General features: G+C 49.0%; 6 protein-coding genes across 6 annotated transcripts; 3 read left to right on the top strand and 3 right to left on the bottom strand.

The window, feature by feature from the left end:
- The first annotated feature begins 53 nt into the window (after nucleotides 1-53).
- BDR25DRAFT_11487 (uncharacterized protein) lies at nucleotides 54-686 on the top strand. Its single transcript, XM_033683627.1, has one exon. It carries the CDS (start codon nucleotides 219-221, stop codon nucleotides 606-608), a length of 390 nt encoding a protein of 129 aa, XP_033549637.1. The 5' UTR covers nucleotides 54-218; the 3' UTR covers nucleotides 609-686.
- Nucleotides 687-3,488: 2,802 nt separating this feature from the next.
- Nucleotides 3,489-5,294, bottom strand: BDR25DRAFT_324126 (RTA1-domain-containing protein; the record flags this gene model as incomplete). Its single annotated transcript, XM_033692145.1, has 3 exons — nucleotides 3,489-3,547; nucleotides 4,308-5,048; nucleotides 5,105-5,294. The coding sequence occupies 3 exons, from the start codon at nucleotides 5,292-5,294 to the stop codon at nucleotides 3,489-3,491; spliced, it is 990 nt and encodes a 329-aa protein (XP_033549636.1).
- A 1,004-nt stretch (nucleotides 5,295-6,298) lies between these two features.
- BDR25DRAFT_324125 (uncharacterized protein) lies at nucleotides 6,299-7,762 on the bottom strand (the record flags this gene model as incomplete). The annotated part of the gene is made up of 2 exons (XM_033692144.1): nucleotides 6,299-7,390; nucleotides 7,682-7,762. The coding sequence occupies 2 exons, from the start codon at nucleotides 7,760-7,762 to the stop codon at nucleotides 6,299-6,301; spliced, it is 1,173 nt and encodes a 390-aa protein (XP_033549635.1).
- A 668-nt stretch (nucleotides 7,763-8,430) lies between these two features.
- BDR25DRAFT_157719 (uncharacterized protein) lies at nucleotides 8,431-11,632 on the top strand (the record flags this gene model as incomplete). Its single annotated transcript, XM_033683988.1, has 7 exons — nucleotides 8,431-8,474; nucleotides 8,530-8,993; nucleotides 9,041-9,373; nucleotides 9,421-9,749; nucleotides 9,799-10,276; nucleotides 10,320-10,953; nucleotides 11,002-11,632. Coding segments are annotated over 7 exons (2,913 nt in total), but the record flags the coding sequence as incomplete, so codon positions are not given.
- Nucleotides 11,633-13,104: 1,472 nt separating this feature from the next.
- On the bottom strand, nucleotides 13,105-14,753 carry BDR25DRAFT_333110 (3-ketoacyl-CoA thiolase 1). Its single transcript, XM_033692807.1, has 3 exons — nucleotides 14,612-14,753; nucleotides 14,337-14,517; nucleotides 13,105-14,279 (listed from the first exon to the last, which is right to left on the bottom strand). The coding sequence occupies exons 1-3, from the start codon at nucleotides 14,674-14,676 to the stop codon at nucleotides 13,275-13,277; spliced, it is 1,251 nt and encodes a 416-aa protein (XP_033549633.1). The 5' UTR covers nucleotides 14,677-14,753; the 3' UTR covers nucleotides 13,105-13,274.
- A 4,160-nt stretch (nucleotides 14,754-18,913) lies between these two features.
- BDR25DRAFT_341627 (uncharacterized protein) lies at nucleotides 18,914-20,762 on the top strand (the record flags this gene model as incomplete). The annotated part of the gene is made up of 2 exons (XM_033693621.1): nucleotides 18,914-20,041; nucleotides 20,119-20,762. Exons 1-2 carry the CDS (start codon nucleotides 19,369-19,371, stop codon nucleotides 20,760-20,762), a joined length of 1,317 nt encoding a protein of 438 aa, XP_033549632.1. The 5' UTR covers nucleotides 18,914-19,368.
- Nucleotides 20,763-21,021: the final 259 nt, after the last annotated feature.

Below are 21,021 nucleotides of genomic sequence, written 5' to 3'. Positions count from 1 at the left end.
TGGAAGTATAAAACGTCGTGATGCGCGGCACTCTTGTGTTATTCAAGCGCATCCCCTGTTTTAAGCACTCATCTCGCCTTTCTTGTGGCCTAGTCAGCCAATCATTCTTCGACAACTTCTGAACTCACAAAGTGAACGCAAATCGACACCAGCGAGGTCTCTGCAGACATTTCGATTGCTTTCTTCCGTGGATAGAGAGACGCCTTCACTCAGGCAAAATGGCCAGTAAAAATTGCACCAACAACGTCTATTCCAACCCGGACTACGACTACAGCCTACCCTATGTTGCCCTAGCCGACATCTCCAACTACTCTGCAGTCCTCCAATCCTGCTGCCAAGCACCTGTGGCACACTACAACAGGGACGAATGCATTATTTACTGCAACATTACAGCGCCTAACCTTACGCCAAAAATCGTCGTAGATTGCGTTTCGAAGAACACTGCGAATATGACTGCATTATCTGTGTCGAACAACACAGGTCCGACTACAAGCATGACGAGTACGAATCCGAAGCCAACGAATGGGGGGGAGAGGGTGGGGACGAGGTTAATAGGTTGGGTAGTGTTGGGGTTTGGGTTTGTGGGTGCGGTTGTAGGGTTGATGTGAAGCTATTGGGAGCACCAGAGGCATGAGGAACTAGATTAATTGCTAAAGAAGGTACCCAAGGGTCGATATATGCAAGGAGTGACCTAGGCAGCAGCTAGGCAGCATATGACTATAGCAGCTAGCAGCGGCTCCTAAGTACGAGCAGGTGATGGAGCTTAGAGAGCTCCGCTACTACAAACAGTTGATGTGGGGTAGAGATAGGTTAGCATTTGGGAAATAAGGGCGGAATGATTGCATGTGATAGGGGAATGAAAATTAAAATATGCGCACATATTAGGTAAGGGGGGGCACAAAAATACGATTAGAGTTCGGCGGTTTCTATCCATCGGAGTTGTGGCATTTTGATTGAGAAGTCGAGAGATTGCCCCTTTTTTCAACGAGACGTACGGAATAACACATAACTTACCATTCTATATACAACCCAAAACTTAACTAAAACTCTTTTACTTATTTGCTGAGACTGTCTTCCCTCTTAATAACAAAATTTTGTCACCAGAAATGGTCAACTGCATCGAAGTCACGACACCTACAGCCTTTGCCACAGATCAAGCCGCATTATTCATCCTAAACACGAGAAGTCACCTCGCTATCTTCTAGCCCTGCTGTCAAGCTCTAGCCCCTCTATTGCAATGTCACGGTGCTCGGCTTAACAGCGGATACCGTGCATGGTTGCACCAAGAACAGTTTGGTATGGATGAAAATGTGACGTCTTTGGGTTATAAGAATGCGGATCCAAAAAGTGAATGAGCGAGATTGAACGGGAGAGGGGGATAGTAGTGTGCGTAGTAATGGGCTTTGCATTCGTTGGCGCTGTTGTGGAGGGCTGGTAGATTTACATATGCCCTTTTTCAGGGCCTTAAGGTCTCTTCTCAAAAGATTTGAGATCAGTACCCTAGAGAAGGAAGCCGTAGAGAGAGTGTCAGAGATTAAGTCATGAAGAAAATCGAGCATACACTAAAGTCGGACATAGAACTCTTTAGTAATGATACTAACCGGCTTCTGCATATTGGTGCTTTCTCTGGGGATGATGACACATTGAAATCAAGACTATGTTGTTCCACCCAGAATTGTACATTTCGGTTGATTATCGGTCATTACCGAGGATTATTCTAGCCATTCGGCGATTTCCTGGGAACGCTTCGTTTTTGGTTAACTTCCTATACCACCTTTGGGAGACAGAACTGGTAGACTCTGTTCCAAGAGTGACTGGACCTGTTAACTTGGTCCCGTCCCGAATATATGCAAATGTGCCAATGTCGCACATCCGCTTTTCTCGACCATTACTTTAATTTGGCTTCTTGAAGCAATCAAGGGCATTCCCACTCCTCTTCGAACGCCAGTTCACCTCATGGATCTTCTCGACTTTAGCCCAATTTTCTTAGGGTGTCTTTCCACGCTCATTCTCGCGTCCTCTTGTGAAATAGCCCTAGTTTTGATTGGTTTACCAAAGTTTGTTCCAGGGCATTCTCGACCTCTACATTTTAAATGTGTCAGAAAAGACCCATCAAACAAGGTTTCTTGTCGAAGAAACGAAATTGTTGACAGCTGTGACTGCCGAATGACTAATGCCTCCCTCAAAAGCCCTTATCAGCAGGTTTACGGCTTTCCACTGTCGAGATCTTCACGTTCATGTCCACGTGGGGTTCAATAATGTGGGGTAACAGGGTAATGGATCGACGTTAGCTGGAAACACGCTCGGGGCTACGAAACAGGTCTCTACAGCTCAAACCGAGGCACAGTAAAGGCCAAAGAAATAGGGAAAAGCAAGACCGACGATCTTGTCTTAGAACAAGGGGTTTTAAACAATCCGCTTAAGAGCAAGTACTAGGAGATCGTGATCACGACGCAGACCATGCTTGAATACTAGCTTGTTGCTTTCACTAGATCTTAGCCATCTTCCGCTCTGTCCTCACCATTTGTAGCTTCACCTAGAAGCGCACGCGCTAGAATTACACGTCCTTCTTGTCACACGTGCATATTATCCGCTTATATGTATTCTTCTGCTATGTTCTGTACGAGGTTAACCTTTTGCTACTTGCAACAACAATGATGGGCAAGCTGTCGATTTAGTCGCATTAGGTTCATTTAACGATCGCTATTGTCCTCCAAGACTCAATCTGAAACAGTCGTGCGATTATGGCGGATTCCTATAACTCTCTAAAGCTTTCGAAAGAGCGCAGCGAGGCGGTATCATACGAGTTGTTCGTCCACGTTTCAATTGAATCCCCGAACCTGGAGGCCTACCATATAATCAGTGAAGGTTTCGAAGCTATCGAACAAAATTTCTCGAGCGAAGCCGAAGATGAAACTAAATCTGAATTTGAAAAGTTATAGCTAGGCAAATTCTGCATTTAAAAGTGGAAGAGTGGCCGTCGGAGAATAGATCCCACCTAGGTTGGCTCTTGCTGAACGAGTGGGAGTAGTATCCTCTAGAAAGTTTGTGCTCTCTTAAAATAACCACACTCGGCTCTGAAGATGCTTAGAATGGTTCCGGTTTCGAGGATAGCACAGCTAGAACGCCCTAGGTGATCACGTTTCTCAACCCCTTGATAGAAAAAACTCATGTATTCTGAAATGGCACTGTCTCTACTGTTTGTGAACGAATTGTACCCCATGCTATAGCGAAATTCAACCTAGTCTGGCAGTCACAAATAGATTTTCAGAATAGGAACAAAAGAGACCATTATTGATTGCGGATCAGTGGAGTGTTCAATTATAGAAGGCCTAATTGATCGCAATTATAGGAAGAAGCTCCACCCCTTCCATGCATAAATGTTTCTGTTGGATTTCTTAAGGAATTTCGAATATATTACAAAAGTGAGAAGCAGAATCAGACGGCTTTGCCTAGGAAGACACCAGATCAATGCTCCTTCCTAGAAGCTATTTTGCGGCTCCGGCCAATGTATCTCGATCGCTAGGTCTAAAAGGAGCAGTCTCAGCTGGTAGACTAAGCTAAATTTGGGTCATATGAGTTGGTATATCGAGAGCGGGATCTAGGAGATCGAATGGTCACGGACATCTACTCTCGCTTCACCAGGACACATCGAATGAGGCAGTTAGGGAGCTATATCATGTCATTAGAGAAATGTGACACCTCGGGGTGTGGCCTCCTTCGTCTAAGCTACAACGACTTCAGCTGGTCGTACTGAATTGCGCCAGAGCCAGCGTGAGGATCATCAACGTATTCTGATACCTTGCTCTGGTGCAAAGAAATCCTGATTCACAAGTCATTGATCTCATGGAAGGTTCGCCTAAAGTGAAGAAAGCTTGGTACCTGCCGTGGGTGGGCGATAATGCAGTTAATCTAGCAGACCTATGGCTAGATAAGGGACAGTGCTGAGCTAGAGGAGGTTTGTGCTAGAGCACACTCATCTAAAAAGTATGTTTTATCAAAATACTACGTCCTATATTATTTAAATTTCCCTTTTCACCCCATCTCGTTTTATTGCACCTAAAAGTTTCTCCTTCATATTTATTCTATATATATGTACTACGGTAATACTAGAAAGGCCATTAAAGAAATCGAAACAAAAGCCGCGTAACGCTAAAACTCCACCAACCTAGGGGGCGCTCAGGGAGGTACCGCCACTCCTTCTCATCACCCTAAGTACCCCCACTACTTCGTCTCCACCGCCGAAGCATCTTCCGACCTTAAATACCTCTTCTCCGTCCTGTGTATATCCAGATCCAAAGATCCACCTCTCTCCCGAAGTATCCGTTGCTGATACCGTGCTGTAACCTGACTAGGATGGATCCAATTAAACAGTCCCATGACCAAAAACATTAAGAACGCATCAAAGATGTACAGGAAATATTCATGCCTAAGGAGATATCCACTATTGCCCATTAGGTATTCGATCACTCTGAAAACACCTCGGATCATGATGAGGGTGCTCGCAGCATACAAGGCGTAGATATGGCGCTTCCACGGCAGGCTGTCGACGTTGAGGGTTGTCGGGGTGGCTGAGGAGGATGCGGTGACGCGGCGTGGAGAGTTGTTCCGGTTTGCGAGAGATGAAAGGGAGATGGGTGCTGAGGACTGCTTCGAGGGGTTGGCATTTACAAGCCGGTAATGAAACAGCCCTGCGACAAAAATGAAGAAGCCGAAGAAAGCGAGTTGTAGGAAGAGACCGACGATGATGAGTTTCTCGCCCGTGTGTAGCGCTGCTAGCGTATGCATGGCCTGGATACCGCCCCCACCTCCTTGCACCAAGAAACTGAGAACGTCGCCAGTCACGAAGACTTTCGTGAGCCATTTATGCCGAATCAGGGAATAACGCTCGCCGTCTACGAGTAGGATGATCCGGCCCAGGATGATGTATATTGAGGCGGCGAAGAGTGCGGGCGCAACCAGAAGGAGGAGTGATTGCATGATGAAAGGGCCGAGAGCCCAGAGATCGTTGGTTGAGAGGATACGGCCGATATAGCCGACTATTTCGACTGTTGCCAACTCCGTTAGAACCTGCGTGGGTGGATGAATGCTTTAAAGAACTCACAAAAACCACCGATGACGAGCGGTATGAAATACCATGTCCTCTTGTTGACGAGTTGGAATGTATGGAGAAATGTCGTAAGTGAGAAGGCTACCACAAAGACTACAGCGGCGGGCTTCGAGGGAACGTAACGATATGGTACCCAAACATTAGGGTCGTCAAGGGAAGGTCGTGGGCCATCTCCGTATCCCATGAAGGCCTAAATGGATTAATTCGGTCTGGTGAATAGTCTAAAACTTAGATGATGGACTTCGAAGGATTGATGTGCTAATAAGACTTAATGGTCAAGGTCGGAATTTTCACCTCGAGGCAGTGATACTGAATCTTAGGTTGCGAACACCGCGGAGAGAGGAACACAGGATGCTCGGGGATCAAGGTCGATAGCGGATGTGGATGCCCTACAAATCTAGGGCGCGATGGTATCTTTAAGAATACGCAATAGCATGAAGTTGTAGCTGTGGATCGCAGAACTCTTCATCTTATGTTTGCACCGTATAAGCGTATACGGCTCCTTTCCCGTTCGATGGCATTAGCGGGGGTTTTCCCACCGAGATTTTCGCTCTTTTGGCAATAAAGCCGTCCTGAAATCGATGCACTGTATCAACGCGCTACAATCCGTGCATTAGATTCGTCAGCGTGCTAAGCCAACCCACAGAAAAAGGATTTATGGCGGCTTTGCCGGAAGCGGACAGAAAGAAATACAGTATACGGTCGATACGGTCTATACGGTAGAGGACGCGGTCCGTATTGCTGGACTCCTGATTGGTTGAATGGAGCTTGGAGTATTGGTCTGAGCTTTCATGAATTGATCCTTGGAAGCACGATTTTACAGTGCCCTGAGCCTCGCGCTAGTCATTCATATTCCGACGTGGCCCAGAAAGATTTTCATGTCGTTGTTGACGCGTATATAAAGCTTTAGTGTTGCGCCACCAGAAGGTGGGCCTCCCTAGTACTTCCAAAGGCATTCTCTTCATTTTGAAGGTTGACTGTAAAGAGAATGCGAAAAGCCCTTGTCGGCGGTTCTTGCTAGGTGATGGTCGAAGGAACACTGCACACCCTACTCACTGATGTAAGGCAGAAATGAGCATCCTCTCAACGTTCTCCCTAGTCTGGTAACAGGCTGAAAGATCTAACCCACACTGATCATGATCTGTGGTATGCAACGCATGCCGTAAACTGGTGCAGGAACTCCGCTTATCAGTTACCAACTGCGATGTGTTCCGAAGGCCAAGCCAACCATCGTTGGAATTCTGGCTTACTCTCGAGCAGGTGCTTTGAGGCACGCAGGATCCGATCTGGCCAGTCCTGTACCCACCACGAAGAGCGAGACCGCGCGAGGAGGACAGCAAAATGAGAAAGAATGATCAGTGCTGCCGGATTATAAACGGAGAGAAGGTTCATAAAATGGTCTTGCAAGACTGCAGGCCATGTGAACATTGTTGCGTGTTCATCCTGGTCCTCCGAGCAACGCCAGACCTTGATAAACGTCTTGTGCAGCTCGACGATAGCATGGAGACACGTCTCGCGGTCAGAAGATTCCATCCCGTCCGTCAGTTCTTTCAGTCGAAGTATCTCACCGAATCCTTCGTCTTCAAGATCCAGATCCGACTGCCAGAAACCCATGATTGTCTTAGCTACGGAAGCAAAGACATCACTTTCCTTAATTGTCTCCCATTGCGGCTGAATTACAACTTTGACGCCCTGTAGAAGCCGGAAGCAGTGGTAGATAGAATCAATTGGGCTTTCAGGCTCCTCCAAATGCCCTGAGCCCATGTTGTAGATGACAAGGATTGTCGATAACAAGAACATCGGTACAGCAGTCTCTGGACTTGGTTGTTCTAGATTCTTCCGATATGTGGCCAAGCACCTGCTCATATGAGAGTCTGCTTGATGTAGTAGGCTTTGAACGTCGGAATGAGGCTCTGAAACTGCTTTGTGGATGGTCGCAAGAGCGAGGAAGCCACGCAGCAAGAAAGGGTGGTCGAATCCCAATTCTGTAAATCTCACTTGCCACATTCCCTCTTTGGCGGGCTGTGTTGGGTGTAATGGCTTGTACATCTTCGTCGTCCAGTGGTGCATTAGCTTCAGATCTTCCAGTGGAAGTTCGGGTTCAACGGGAATTGGTGTTATTGTAGGACTTCCGCCTAGGCGCGTGCTAGGGAGTACAGAATTTGGGCTTTCGGGGTGTGGTGTCCCTAAATAGAGCGGGGATCCCTTAGTAGCTGCGGGCCAGATACAGTCGATATCCAATCGAACACAATTCGCACATCGAGGATGTACCTCGTTACACTTGGAAATGTTAGTTTAGGTTTAGATCGAATTCGAGATTATCGACAAGAGGCTTAGCGACGAGACCTCAGAGAGAGCACTGCAACGACTTTGCCTGATTGGTTGGAGAATCAAGTGAGAAACGAGAGTGCCACCCTCGCCTTACCACCTATGGCTGAATATGACAAGGGCGATTTAGGAGAGAAAGTCACATCTTTTTAGTTCTTCCCTTAATGATAGCAAGTAGTGAACTAGATGATGTCTACAGTGATATTGTTCTGGAGTAGGTGCGAACAGGAGAAGTGGGCTTACTTTTGAATGCCGTTGCTTGCACTGGAAGCAACCTTTGCGGGACTTGGTATGCGCTTTACGACGTGAGATGCGTTTATTCATGCCTTGCGATGTGCATAAGTCCGACATTGGGCGGCCTCTGATGGAGCTTGATGAGCTGCTGTGTAAGTGTTGGGAGCGGTGGAGAAAGATGAGATTACGTAACCCGCAGGTAATGGTGTGCCTCGGCCAAAACTATCTTCGAACGATTCCCCTCCCTACACTCGCCAACGAATTTGTCCGAAGACGGACCCCCACAAAGCAGCCTTCCCATGCCATAGCAGCTGCTCCATCGCCTTAAGGAAGTTTTAGGTATGGGTAGCTGTGCCTCGCGCACAGATCCACCGAAGTCAACCCCGGGATTGTTGCCGTTCCTGGCGTTACATCTGCGGACTCTTCATCGTTCTCAATCGGAACTTCTCCCATCGCAGCTCTCAACGAGACCAGCACAAGTCAATCGGCTACTTGCCTAGGGTTGACCATGGACTGCAAGGAAAGCCTCATTCGACCCAATCGTTTCCTAGAAGATGCGTCAATTCATCTAATGATCGGACAATTCGACGCCGGGTAATGGCTAGCTTATATATTCCTAAATAGAACCACTTTCGCTCCAGCTCAAAGAGACTTCTCTACGGCCTCTAAAAATGCTGTTGACTACACAATTCGTCCTTACTCTGCTCTTTCTAATAGCAGCACCATCCGCTTCTAGTATTGTTCAATCGAACAATGAATTCCTTGACCCATCTCCCAAGTACCGCCCGAAATTCCGTTACTGGTCGGTCAAAGTTGCTGAAGAATACAGTAAATTGGCGGTAGCTAACCGATTGAAGGCTTCCGGACGCCAGCGTCTCTCCAGGTATTGTTACCAAAGACATACATGACGCGAAAGCCGTCGGCGCCGGTGGTCTAGAGTATTTACCTTTCTACTTGTATGGTTTGGTAGGCAATGCGACTCCGCCCACTGATTGGACGAAATATGGGTTTGGGACCCCCGCATTCAACTCGCTTCTCAAGAGCTCCCTCAAAGCGGCCAAGGACACTGGGATTCTGATTGACTATGCGTTGGGTGCGAATCAAGGCCAAGGTGTTCCGTCTGAAGTGATGACTCCTGGGCTTTCTGTTGAGCTGTTAATGGGAAATACAACGATAACTCCGTATGGTGGTATTTCTGCACCGGTTCCACAGCCACATCAACCTTCATCTTCTATTACCTCAGGGCTCACTTTCATGCATCCGCTCGAGCAATTTGGAACGCCGAACCTGACCGCCGTGATTGCCTATCAAGTTTTGAGTCGTATGTATTTAGGGCATAATCTAATATGCGTATACTGATGAAACTAGAAACACCTGTCAGCAGCACGACCGGATCAAGGACTGTATATCTGAATCAAAGTTCTTTTATTGACCTAATGCCTTATGTCCAGGATGGGTGGGCACTTGTGTGGAATCCCCCAGACCACACTAAGACATACAAAATATTGAGCTTCTGGGAGGCTTATACCAACCAGAGATCTTGTGCTGGAGGAGTGAACGCCACCGACTTCATTGGGAACGGGTCCTGGACCGTCGACCATTTTAGTAAAGCTGGAGCAGCACGTGTCACAGACTTCTGGAACCAGTATATTCTCTCAGATAAAGAGATTTCGAGTCTTCTGAAGTCGGTCGGAAAATATGGTAGGCGTCATGAAACATTTTGCACGTCCGCGACTAATAGCTCAAAGCTTGGGAGGATAGCATGGAACAACTCGCATCTCTGTATTGGAGCCCCGGGCTTTTGCAAAGGTTTCAGAATACTTACGGTTATGACTTATTGCCTTATCTACCTTTGTTTTTCACTCCCTCAAACACTTGGAATGGGGCACTGCCGGTATACAACGAGGTGTTTGCCTTCGGAAACGACACGAATGTTGGGAACAGCGTCTATCAACTCGATTATCGAAAAGTTCTAAATGATGGATATCAGGACTACCTGTTGCATTTCGAACAGTGGACACACTCCATTGGCACTGAGTACTCTACTCAGCCTGCATACAACCTACCCCTGCAGATGGTAATACAGATCACCGTGTAGTAGACGTAACAAGCTAATGCACTTCAAGCTCAGTGATATCCTACTACTCGATGCCCCAGAAGGGGAATCTCTTGGCTTCGGCCGACTGACGGACGCATATCGGCAATTTGCAGGACCAGCTCATCTCGCAAACAAGAGCGTCATTTCGACAGAGCTTGGAGCAGTAAATGTTCCTCCATACTCCCTTCGCGTACCAGACCTATTGCAGCAAATCAAGCGGTCCTTTGCCGGAGGCTTTACCATGAATGTGCTTCACGGATTTCCGACGTCTACGCCTTATCCTAATACGACGTGGCCTGGCTACACTACATTTTATTACGCATTCACTGAGATGTGGAACTCAATCCAACCGGCTTGGCAGCATATGAGGGACACGTTGGATTATGTCGGCCGAAATCAATTCGTACTGCAGCAAGGGAGTCCACGGGTTGATCTAGCGTTTTATCTTTACGCATCACCTTGGGCACCGAAGACCCAATACAACTCTACAAACTTACGGGATCTGGGTAAGTACTTAAAATACCCTACAATTCTTTCTAACTAGCTTAGGGTACACCTACGACTACCTTGGCCCAGACAACCTCATCTCACATCAAGCTACGGTCAGGGATGGTAACTTGGGCATCCCGGGTTACCAAGCTCTTATCTTCAATCATCAGACCGTCTCAACAGTCGAAACTGCAGAATCTCTTGTTAACATGGCCTCAAGCGGTCTCCGGATGATTTTTGTAGGACAGATTCCCGACCAGACGTATCCAACGACGGCATCAAGTCAAGCTGCTCTTATCACCGCCGTAAAACGTCTCCTGTCCAACGAGAATGTCTATCAAACAGCAACGATCGACCAGCTTCCAACTATCCTAGCCAAACTCAGGATAGCGCCTCGGACTTCGTTGAGTTGCTCTTCAAACCCTGTCTATTCCATCTGGCGATCCTCTAACGATCTCAACTATATATACTTCTTCAACGACCAAGCCAAAACCACTCAATGCACTGCTAAAATTTCAGTTGCTGCTTTTACCGCCACCCCATATATCTACAATGCCTGGACTGGTTCCCAAACCCCCCTTCTCCAATACACTGCCACCAACTCAACGATTTCCGTCCCCCTGGCCCTGAAATCAAACGAAACCCTCATTCTTGCTCTCCACCGCTCTCCGCCATCTCCCTTTCTAAAATGCACGTTCCCCACCACATCCGGGGCCTTACACTCACTAATCTCACCATCCAGCCACAACCATACTCTCGCCCTCGTAACTGGCCCGACTACACTAACATCCTCATCCGGAATGACGTCGCGAATCAATGCCTCGCTACCTCAAGCAACGAATCTTACAACCTGGGATTTAGTCATTGAAGACTGGCATTCCGCCCCAAATCGCTTTGCTGTGAAAACCGAAATCACTCGCCATAGTTTCAAAAACGTGGCATTGGTACCATGGAACCAGATCTCCGCGTCCTTGATCCCGGTGTCGGGGATTGGACATTACACTACGAAATTTACTGTCCCAACCTCTCCCAACCTCCCCCCTTCCTCCCCCTCCCCCTCGTCTTCGAATTCTAGTTCTGGTCTCGTGGGATTACTCCACCTACCCCTAATCCAACACACCGCGCGAGTATACCTAAACGGCAAAGTCCTCCCACCAATCGATCCTGTGAACCCGGTTGTAGAAATGACGGGGATGGAAGCAGGCAAGGAGTATGAACTAGAGATTATGGTGACGACGACACTGTTTAATAGGATTAAGGCGGAGGCGAATGAGACGATGGTTGTGGGGCAGAAGGCAGCGGTATTACAGCCGAAGTATGGAACATGGTTGTTTGAGGAATATGGATTGGTGGGATCGGTGGTTGTGGTGTGGGGTGCGGAGGTGGAAGTAGGGTGTTAAGATGGAGTGGAAGGAGGGAAGAGGGAGGGAGGTAGGGTTGTAGTTGTGGTAGGGGTAGGGGTAATGGTAGCGAAGGGAGAGGGTTAGAAAGGAAATGCCATTGTATTCTTTACCCATTCCCAAGACTACCAAGTCCCCTTTCTTAGGAGACAATTGCAGCGTCACTCGGACGTTTGTTACCTTGCTTTTGACGTAATCCCACTTTCTCTCAGCAATCAAGCAATAAGAACCCAGATACAAAGAACGCAGCTGCCACCTCGACCTCTCAAAACTTCTCTCACGCTGACTTTCCCATCCTACACTATCCTTCAATTATAAGCCCTCATAGCCGCCGCATCGTCCGCATCCCTCCACCCCTTATTCTCCCTACTCAACTCTTCAAGTGCAGTCAATTTTTTCTTTCCCTTCGCTCCGCTGCCGCTGCCTGTGCCATTGCCTTTCTTTTGCTGTGCTGCAAGGCGCTGTTCTGCGGCCGCTAGGCGTCGGGCACGCTCCTGGGGGAAGTTAGGTAGGTCGATTAGGGTGTAGGGGAAGTTGAATTGGTTGAGAAAGAGAGAGAGAGTTGGAGGTTTGGAAGGGGATTGAGAGGGCTGGAAGAGAGAGGGAGTGCAGGCACAACGCAGGGTAGAGCAGAAGCATGAAGTGGATGTGGGCATGGAAAGAGGAGACACCGGAGATATCAAAACCATGATTATTGGACAGACCAAGCCCAACACGACTATGACCATAAACAAAAGCATAATGGAGACAACTAAAGTTAGCCAGGACACATACCTCAGCCTGCATCTGTACTCTAACCTCCTCATCGACTTCCGGCTCTGGCGTCGACGCGCGGTGTTGGAGCGGTGTTTGCTGTGACTGTCCTTGGCCCATTGTGACTGTTCCTTTTCTTCCAAGTTTACTTTCAAATGACGAAGGGTTTAGGACCAAGAGTGAGAATCTTTTTCTGCGCACGCGAGTCTGTTGAGGTCGAACAGTTGAACCGGGAGCTGAGCGTGCAGGGTGAGTTGGGTGTGAAGGCTTTAAGGCCAGGACGGAGGAGAGACTGGGCGGAGGTAATAAACCCAGTCCCGAAGGCTGTGTGGCTGATTTCCGTGCAGCGCAGCAACCGTCTAGTATTCAAGCCCCCCAATCCGATGAGCAAAGGACGCGAAAGCACGTGACGATGCCTTTCACTTAGACGGGGACGAGAAAAAAAAAATATTATTTGCACACCCGTCCTGAGACTTTAGCTGCTGAAAAAGAAAAACAGGTTAAAGGGGGAGGGAAGACTGCAACGCGTCTTGAAGGAAGTTTTGAACCACGCACGGACAACAAGGCTAAGGCAACAGCGCCATCGAATCCTTCGCCTCGCCGCAATCTTGACCAGAAATAGATTTTGTTTCAGGGTGCCTAGTTATCGACCAATTTTGTGTGGTAGGAGAGTTTCAAGAATTGGAGGCTCAGTTTGCATTTCATTGGTGTGGGTTTAACACAGTGCGATCTAAGACACACGTCTAAGTATCTTCGTCAAGCATGCAGAAATATATACTTCCGCCCAGATTTTTGTGGTGTGTTGAAAATATACAAGACGAAGTCTCTCAATTCACTCATGTTCAACTACTCCTACTCCAATCTACAATTGCTCGTTAACAAAAAGTCCCGCCATGCCCATCCCAGTCCCAATACACATACTTGTCAACAAAATCTTCTTCTTCTGCCTCCGACATTCACTCAAACCGGTCACAATCTGCCGCGCGCCCGTGCATCCCAGCGGATGACCCAAAGCAATCGCACCACCGCGGACGTTTAATTTCGCCGGATCGATCTTTAGCGTATTCTGACAGTAAACAGCCATGGATGCAAACGCCTCGTTGATCTCAATGAGGTCAATTTCGTCGAGACTGACGTTGAATTTTGTCAAGAGCTTGGGGATGGCGACGGAGGGCCCAATGCCCATGATACGGGGTGCGAGGCCTGCAACGGTGGCGCCGACGTATTTGGCGAGGATGGGTTGGCCGAGTGCTTCGGCTTTAGAGCGCTTCATGAGGAGCACTGCTGCAGCACCGTCGGTGACTTGCGACGAGTTGCCGCCGGTCGATTTGTCGCCGTGGGGCATGAATGCTGGCCGAATTCTGGCTAGGGCCTCGTAGGTGGTTCCGTATCGGGGACCCTCGTCCCGCGTAAGAGTGACGTCCTTCTCCTCGCCCGACTTGGGGTCCTTGACCTTGACCTGGATGGGCACAATCTCGTCGTCAAACCAGCCTGCCTTCTGAGCCACCTCGGCCCGCCTGAACGACTCGCAGGCGAATCGATCCTGCATCTCCCTCGAGATATTGAAGTCGTTGCCGACGTTCTCCGACGTTTGCCCCATGGGCTGCATGCAGTCACATGCCTCCTGGTTCTCGAGGATCTCGCCGAAGAAGGGGCGTTCGAGGCGGTCGCCGCCCTGTGTCATTGACTCGGCACCCAACGCAAGCCCGACCTCAATGGAGCCGGTCGCGATTTGGTTGGCGATATCTTGCACGGCTTTGAGGCCAGAGCTGCAGAAGCGATTTACCGAGGAGCCGGCCGTGGTGTTGGGGAAGCCGGCACCGAGCATGGCGGCACGGCAGTAGTAGGCTGCTTTTGCGTCCGAGACCTAAAGACGCGTCTATCAGCAAGGCATCCTTTGAATATGAACAGCGTGACAGCGTACATTTCCCAAGCATATATCCTCTACCAGCGCAGGGTCTAATTTTGACTTCGCAATGACCTGCTTCAACAGCTTGACAACGATGCCATCCAGAGGCGTGTCCTTCAAGCCGCCTTTATGTGCCTTTGTGAGCGGTGTCCGGATAGCGAGGGTGATAACGATATCATCGGCGTTCTTGGTTGTACTTCGAGTTTCCGTCAGCTTCAATGTCTGTATTATCTCAAATTGAAGCTCGGGAGCTTATCCGGCTATATGACAGGAGGGCATGGGGAGCTTACATAGTAGACAACCCGCTCCTCGACGGCGTCATGTGCGAGACGATGGATTTCAGTCGTTCCGTCATGTTGAGGATATCTTACAAGGAGGAATTGAGGCGTGGAGAGGTGGTGTTGAACTTTGGCGGCTGATGGGGGAGAAAATGCGGAGGCCGGAGAGTATGCGGAGCACCCGCGCCCTCTTTAACGGGATGTGTGGGGCGCGAACATACCGAGGCATCTCGGCTCCAGGTCACGGGAACCGGCACTTCCTATGCACATTGCCATGGCGAGGTGCGTTGCTGATGCCATTTGAATTGTAATCTGGGGAACGTTCGGTCGTCAGCGAAGGCGGAGTAGTTCCGTGGGACTGCAACCAGCGAGGTGGGTGGAATCGCTGGATTGCCTCGGCTGAGACCTTCTGATTGGCTGGAAAGAATCTCAAACCCAAACCTGTTCACATCAACTACCATCGAAATGCACAAAGTTGAAGGGCCCTTTCCTCATATATGAATCACTCTAGTAGGAAAGAGTACTTGCTATCCTCTCGATATCTCCTCCACATCTTTTCAAGAGGACGACTGCACAGCTCACCAAACTAAGTCAATGTTAACATGGATGTGCTAACCTTTCCTCTTGTATCCACTGGCAATACGAAGGAATCCCCAGCCTCGGATTTCCCGACCTTTCGGGCCGATATGCGTAGCGGAACTGAGGACGTACACAATATAGTAGGGTGTTGTTGGGTTCGAAAGGGTCCAGATGTCGGCATCCTCTTAGCCTCCTCCTCAATTCCAGCAACAGGTTTGGAAGATCGACATCCCCTTTTTGAAGTTTTAGAGGAGGTGCCAATGTAACATGTTTCTAGAAATATTCGAATGAATGCTATGCCCAACAAATAGAGCAAGCCACACACCAAGAAACTGTACCTGCAGAACCCTCATATATCACTAACCCCATTTCTAGGCCCCGTTGGCCTAACATTAATACTATGATTGGTATCTTATATCCACTCCTTAGTAGCTACACTCGCTGCGGTCGACACTGTCTGGGAGGTTGTAGTAGCCGACGGGGTCATTTCCTGTACATTCGCTGTAGGTATATAAGTTGTATTCGGACTTGAGTAGGAGTCGTCATCATTTAGAGTAGTCAGGCTCTCACTAGTCGCTGAGGACCACGACGTTAACACAGGACGTGTGAGCAAGCTATATGAGGTCGAGGGTGCTAAGACGTAAGGTATGATGTTTCATATATCTCTTTTTCATTACGCTTACGAAGGAATAGAGGCGGCGGTCACTCTGTTGACCCAACTACGAGGGCCTCGTGCCGTGAGTTAGAAAGGACACGAATAGTCGCTTCGAAGATTGATTGTCTACTCAACGAATGCTACCCCATCGTATTTCATATAGTCAGCGAATGGTGACACCGTAGCCTACTTGTTGCTGAAGTTATGGCGTTTGGAAACGGTCATTCGAGCGCGTAAGACGAAGCCATGAGATGGACTGTAGGATAGAGTGTTGAAATAGATCAAGGGCGCTAACTTCACCTAGAAGTTTCTCTGTCGAGTATTGAAGTAGTAACTTCTTCCACGGTTCCTGCCACCTCCTGTCCGTGGACAGACCGACCTGATTCGCCTTCAAGAAGGTGTCAACGACTTTACACAGAGCGCTTGTTTCAGTCAAGGTTGGAGTTCGATCTTAGGGAATTACTCCACGTCTCCTCCCTCGGGAGAGTGGGCAGAGGAAACAGGTAGCTAGGTGCTCCACAACATGGCTCTTCAAGCCACCTCTCTCGCGGATGATGAGTACCCACTGTAATGCCTGGCTAGAGTAGACTTATTGTGACCCAGCCGTAAGGGTAGATGAAACGAGAGCGTTTTTAAGGACCGAAACAAGCACCACTAAAAGACAGTGTTCTTGCTCGAATGCTCCCAGATAGAGCTCAACTCAATAGGAGTGTCTATAAAGCCGGGGACATCGGTGTACCTTGCGCTTTTTCAACATCATAACCATTGGTTAGGGCATCATACAATCTCTTGCTGATGATTACTTTGTTGCTGACATGGTACTACATAACAGGCACGACCACTGAATGTGTTTCTCGTTGAAAAGAGTCCAGCGTGAGAGCCTTAGCGCACTCGTAAAGTTTACCGATTTTTCAATGGCCTTTAGACTCTCCCAGCATTTCCGGGCCGTAGAGGCCACGCTAGTGCACTTGGGAAAGTGCTCGAAGAAGTCGTCGATTTGGGGAGCTTCTTGATTGCCAGCGATATAATGACATTCTACTCTCAGGGGATATCTCATCTCATAGAACCACTATTGGCCTTGGAAGCCAAAGTAATGACTTCAATGGGTGGTGTATGCCTAGTCGAGGTTTGTTTCATTTGAATTGGAGAAGCAGGTAAGCTAGTGAGAATGCTAGTATCGAAGCATGACTTTTGCACGGCTAGAACCTCAAAATCCCCCGCCTCCAGATTTAGAGCCTGCATCCATTTCGCTGCCTCGTCACTAATTCGCAATAGAGCCCTGCTCCAATAGTAAACTACACTTTCATGGGTTGTATCTTCCGTAAATAATGTCGACTTCAAAGAAATAAATTTTCCCAACGTTGATTTCGTCGACGCTGGCTTCACAGACGTCAACATCTCCTACGGCTTGATTGCCAACACTGTAATGGCTGGAATACAAATTACTGACAACACATTGGAGAATGTTTCTTGGTGCTATATGTTTGCAGTAGTCACGCATGGCTCTCGCGGTCACGCATGGCTCTCACGATAGTCGCATGCATGTCACGATAAGTCTCATGTTGCTAAGACTTACCCCTTTTTGCACCTATATAGACCTCTAGGTGCACTCCTCTAGCAATCAACCCAGTTCCTCATGCTTCTGGTGCTCCTCCTAGCTTCACACTATAATTCGTTCCCGCAGTGTGTTTTGTGAGGCCTCAAACCTGCGAAGCCAAGTTGAACGCATATTAAGTACCATGGGATAATGGTGGAGGGATATGGGGACTTCGAGAGGTCGGGGAATTGGATTAGGATTGGGAATGCAGGCATGCGATACGGCAGATGCCAATTGAAAAAAGGGAGGCCCAAGCACCCTACAAAGACACGTGCTAAGCTCGTGTTATAATACATCTAACCATCTAGCGTAGGCAATGATGGGGCATAACTCCAGACGAAAACTAGCACCCTGTTAGAGGCCTCCCTAATTCTAGAAGAGACTTAAAAGATAGACCCCGCCTTAATCATGTTCCATGGTATGTGAGAGCGTGCGGAAGGGTCCGCTGTTGGCATCGGTGATGCTTGTAAGAAGCTTAGTATCCAGACACGCTAGGCTTTAAGGTAAGTCGAACAGTCGTAACAGTCGTGGTCGGAAGGGGAAGGAGGGCAGACGACACTCAAGGGGATTGCACTTCGGCTCACATGTACGTCTGATCTTCGTCTGAAGGTGCCGAGAGCCGATATCCCTGATTGCTATAACAAGGCAGACTCTGTAGGGATCATATTGCTCTGGCGAGTATTTGCACAGGTCGAGGGGGAAGAAAGAGATGCACGTGTCAGGATCCGCGTTCAAAATCTTGAGGGGGTTCTCCTCAACCAATTCCGGATATTCAGCTCCCTAGATGCACCGCTTATCGAAAATTGTCAAGTGCTTCTTCAAATGTATCGAATTATTCGAATTATTGAAACAGCTGTGAGTGGGTGGACACATCGTATCACGTGATACGGTTACCTATGGACAAACCTTGGATGTGACCTCTACAATTCAATTTCTTTCATCCCTCTTCAACGCACTCCGTAGCGAACAAGCTGGCATTTTTTGCGCCAGCTACATTAGCACGGGCGCTTCACACCTTACGCTCCGCATCCGGATTTCTCCTTGGTTGCACCGTTCGGGTGTCTATTCCTCGAAATCTACGGCGGACTGTTAACGGGCGAGAAGACAAAACTCAACTCCTTAACAGCCCGCCGTAGAAATTGCCTGGCGCCAGGTTAATCGCGCCTTTTTACGCGCTCGGAGCTACATCAATCTTATCAGATTCCAACCATGATGCTTCGGAAGGGGCGCTACCCACTTTCAAGCATTTACACAAATGCTTATGCGGATATTGTTCTTTTTCTATGCAATTACGACTGTCGTGGTGTTGGTGATGCATCCCACGATTCACCATGGTCGCGCGACGCGCCAAGCTGTTTCGGAAATGCCCCTCGCTAATGCTTCCACCACTCACCTTCCCGATAATTGAACATCACGTCGTGGCGATTGTTACCCAGGACCACACTTCAACATTCAATGCCGCTGAGAGAGCTGTGCCACGACTGCCGTCGTCCTCGATGTTCAGCCTCTGTTTCGAGGCTGCTGATCTTAGCTCCATAAACCTTGAATTTGTTTGGCGCATCAAACAGGAGGACGTTTTCATTCCTTACACGAGCCCCAGGCCGACCCACAAGGGATGGGGTTAGAGACATGGACTTAGCTACCACGCCAGTACTGCAGCTGCAAGTATCAGCAAGTATATCCGCACGTAAAGCATTTGCATTCCCGTTTCTGTTGACCCTTCCTACGTTTCTCCTTTCTGCCTTGTTGCTGACCCTGCCTTGAACATCAAACTTTTCTCGAGTTTGACATTTTGTCTTTCTACTGCTCCGTTGACCGGATTCTGTCTCTTCGTCCAATATCTTGACGACCCCTCTCTCTTCCGCTTCTAGTACTTTCTGTGATGAGCACTCTGAGCCTCCTTGAGCTGGTATCTTGTTAATATCTTAGCCCTTCAGAATGCCATCATATCACCGCCGGCGCCCGGTGCCAATCCAAATTGTCCCACGGCAGGCTACAACAACTAGTATTATAAGCCCAAAATCTACGGATAGCCCATCCCCGACTTCATCTGGAGGTCCGGAATCCCCAGACTCTCCTTCTCCGACCGCAAGTTCATTCCCGCCATCCAATATTGTACCACCACCGGCAACTACGGAGGCAGCCCAAGTGGGATCGTCAGCAACACCGCCACCTCCACCGCCTCCGCCACCTCCACCATCACCGACTTCTACCAGTCAAGCCCCAGTGTCGATATCATCAACGGAGCCTGGGAAAGTGTCGTCCGCTCCTACGCCTTCTTCACCAGTTCAAGCCTCCTCCAGTGCTGCTCAGTCGCTGCCTGAAGTATCTAGCGCGTCTCGAGTAACCGTGATATCTACTTCCAGCCCAGCAGTAACCACTTCTGCTGCTCCAGCTATTACTTCCACAGCTGCCTCAGACTTCGACTTCTCAAGTCAAAATGCAGAGCCAGTCCATCTCTCAACGACATCAACGTCAGCTTCGGTAGCAAACTCTGCGCTTCCAGATAACGACAATGCACCAGGGAAAGAGCCAGCGCAAAGGCTCAAAAACGCACCCTCAGGGATGAGCAAAGGCGCTGAAGCCGCCCTAATCACCGTTTCTGTCCTCGGTAAGTCCCTTACCCCCAACACCCTTATCCAAATCCCAAACCCCAAACCCTCCGTGCTTTCCTAACAATCTCCCCAGGCGCCATAGCTCTCTTTATAGCCCTGATATTTTTCATCAAACGGCGGCGTCGCCGCGCCCAAGAAACCCACATGCGGCACGCATCTGACGCGTTCAACCCCTCTAATACAGGCTCTCTCCACACCCCAGAGACAAGTTACACGGACAGCAGCCACCTAACCCGCAGCACCACAACCACCAGTCCCCTATTCGCCGCGGACCCCGACCACCGTCCGGAAACCGTTTCAACAGATCCCTCATATTCACGCTTCCAAACCTTCCCAGCCACAACCACAGGCACGACTCCAGGCGGAATCCAACCGCCCATGCCGAGCGCAAATCCCTTCGCCGACCCACCTAGGAATAAAGCGTATGATGTACTCAGAGGACGCCCACGGTCGACGACGCTCACGGATCGAGGTAGCTGGGTGCAGAATCCGTTTAAGGATCCCGTGAGCGATCGGTTTGATCCGTTTGGTGAGTTGCAAGAGAAGGCGAGGAGGGAGAGGTTGAGATATATAGAGGAGTTGAGACGGGAGCAAGAGTTGTTGGAGAAGGAGAGAATGGGGTTGGGGCTGGGAGGGGATGCGAGGAAGGGGAGTGGGGTTACCGTGGAGGGGCTAGGAGTCTTAGATCGAAGCGGGGACTCCAGGGGATTTAGGTAGGGGGCCGGAGAAAAGAGGTTGTAGTGTATAGGTGAGTTGGATGTGAGGAATACCGAGTTATGGACGCGCTGGTTTCTTGTTTATATTTCCTTGAGGGCGAGAGAATTGGTCCGGTTTGGGTGGGATTGGAATTGGGATTCACATAGATGGATGTCTCGACTCGAGTCGACTTCCTCCTCAACTCGATCGTTGCTGGGATACAAACTTTACGTATTCGTTCTTTCAGACGGATCGTAGGCGTATTCTTAGGTGGGGGAAA

The sequence above is a fragment of the Lindgomyces ingoldianus genome, assembly GCF_010093535.1.
Source record: "Lindgomyces ingoldianus strain ATCC 200398 unplaced genomic scaffold BDR25scaffold_10, whole genome shotgun sequence".
NCBI classification, from domain to species: Eukaryota; Fungi; Ascomycota; class Dothideomycetes; order Pleosporales; family Lindgomycetaceae; genus Lindgomyces; species Lindgomyces ingoldianus.
The sequence above is the reverse complement of the archived record's forward strand: the minus strand, read 5'-3'. Positions and strand labels throughout refer to the sequence as shown.

Coding starts and splice junctions, on each gene's coding strand:
- BDR25DRAFT_11487 (XM_033683627.1), top strand. CDS start 219: ATGGCCAGTAAAAATTGCACCAACAACGTCTATTCCAACCCGGACTAC.
- BDR25DRAFT_333110 (XM_033692807.1), bottom strand. CDS start 14,676: ATGACGGAACGACTGAAATCCATCGTCTCGCACATGACGCCGTCGAGG. Junction 14,518..14,611: donor AGGAGCGGGTTGTCTACTAT/GTAAGCTCCCCA, acceptor GGAAACTCGAAG/TACAACCAAGAACGCCGATG. Junction 14,280..14,336: donor AGGATATATGCTTGGGAAAT/GTACGCTGTCAC, acceptor ACGCGTCTTTAG/GTCTCGGACGCAAAAGCAGC.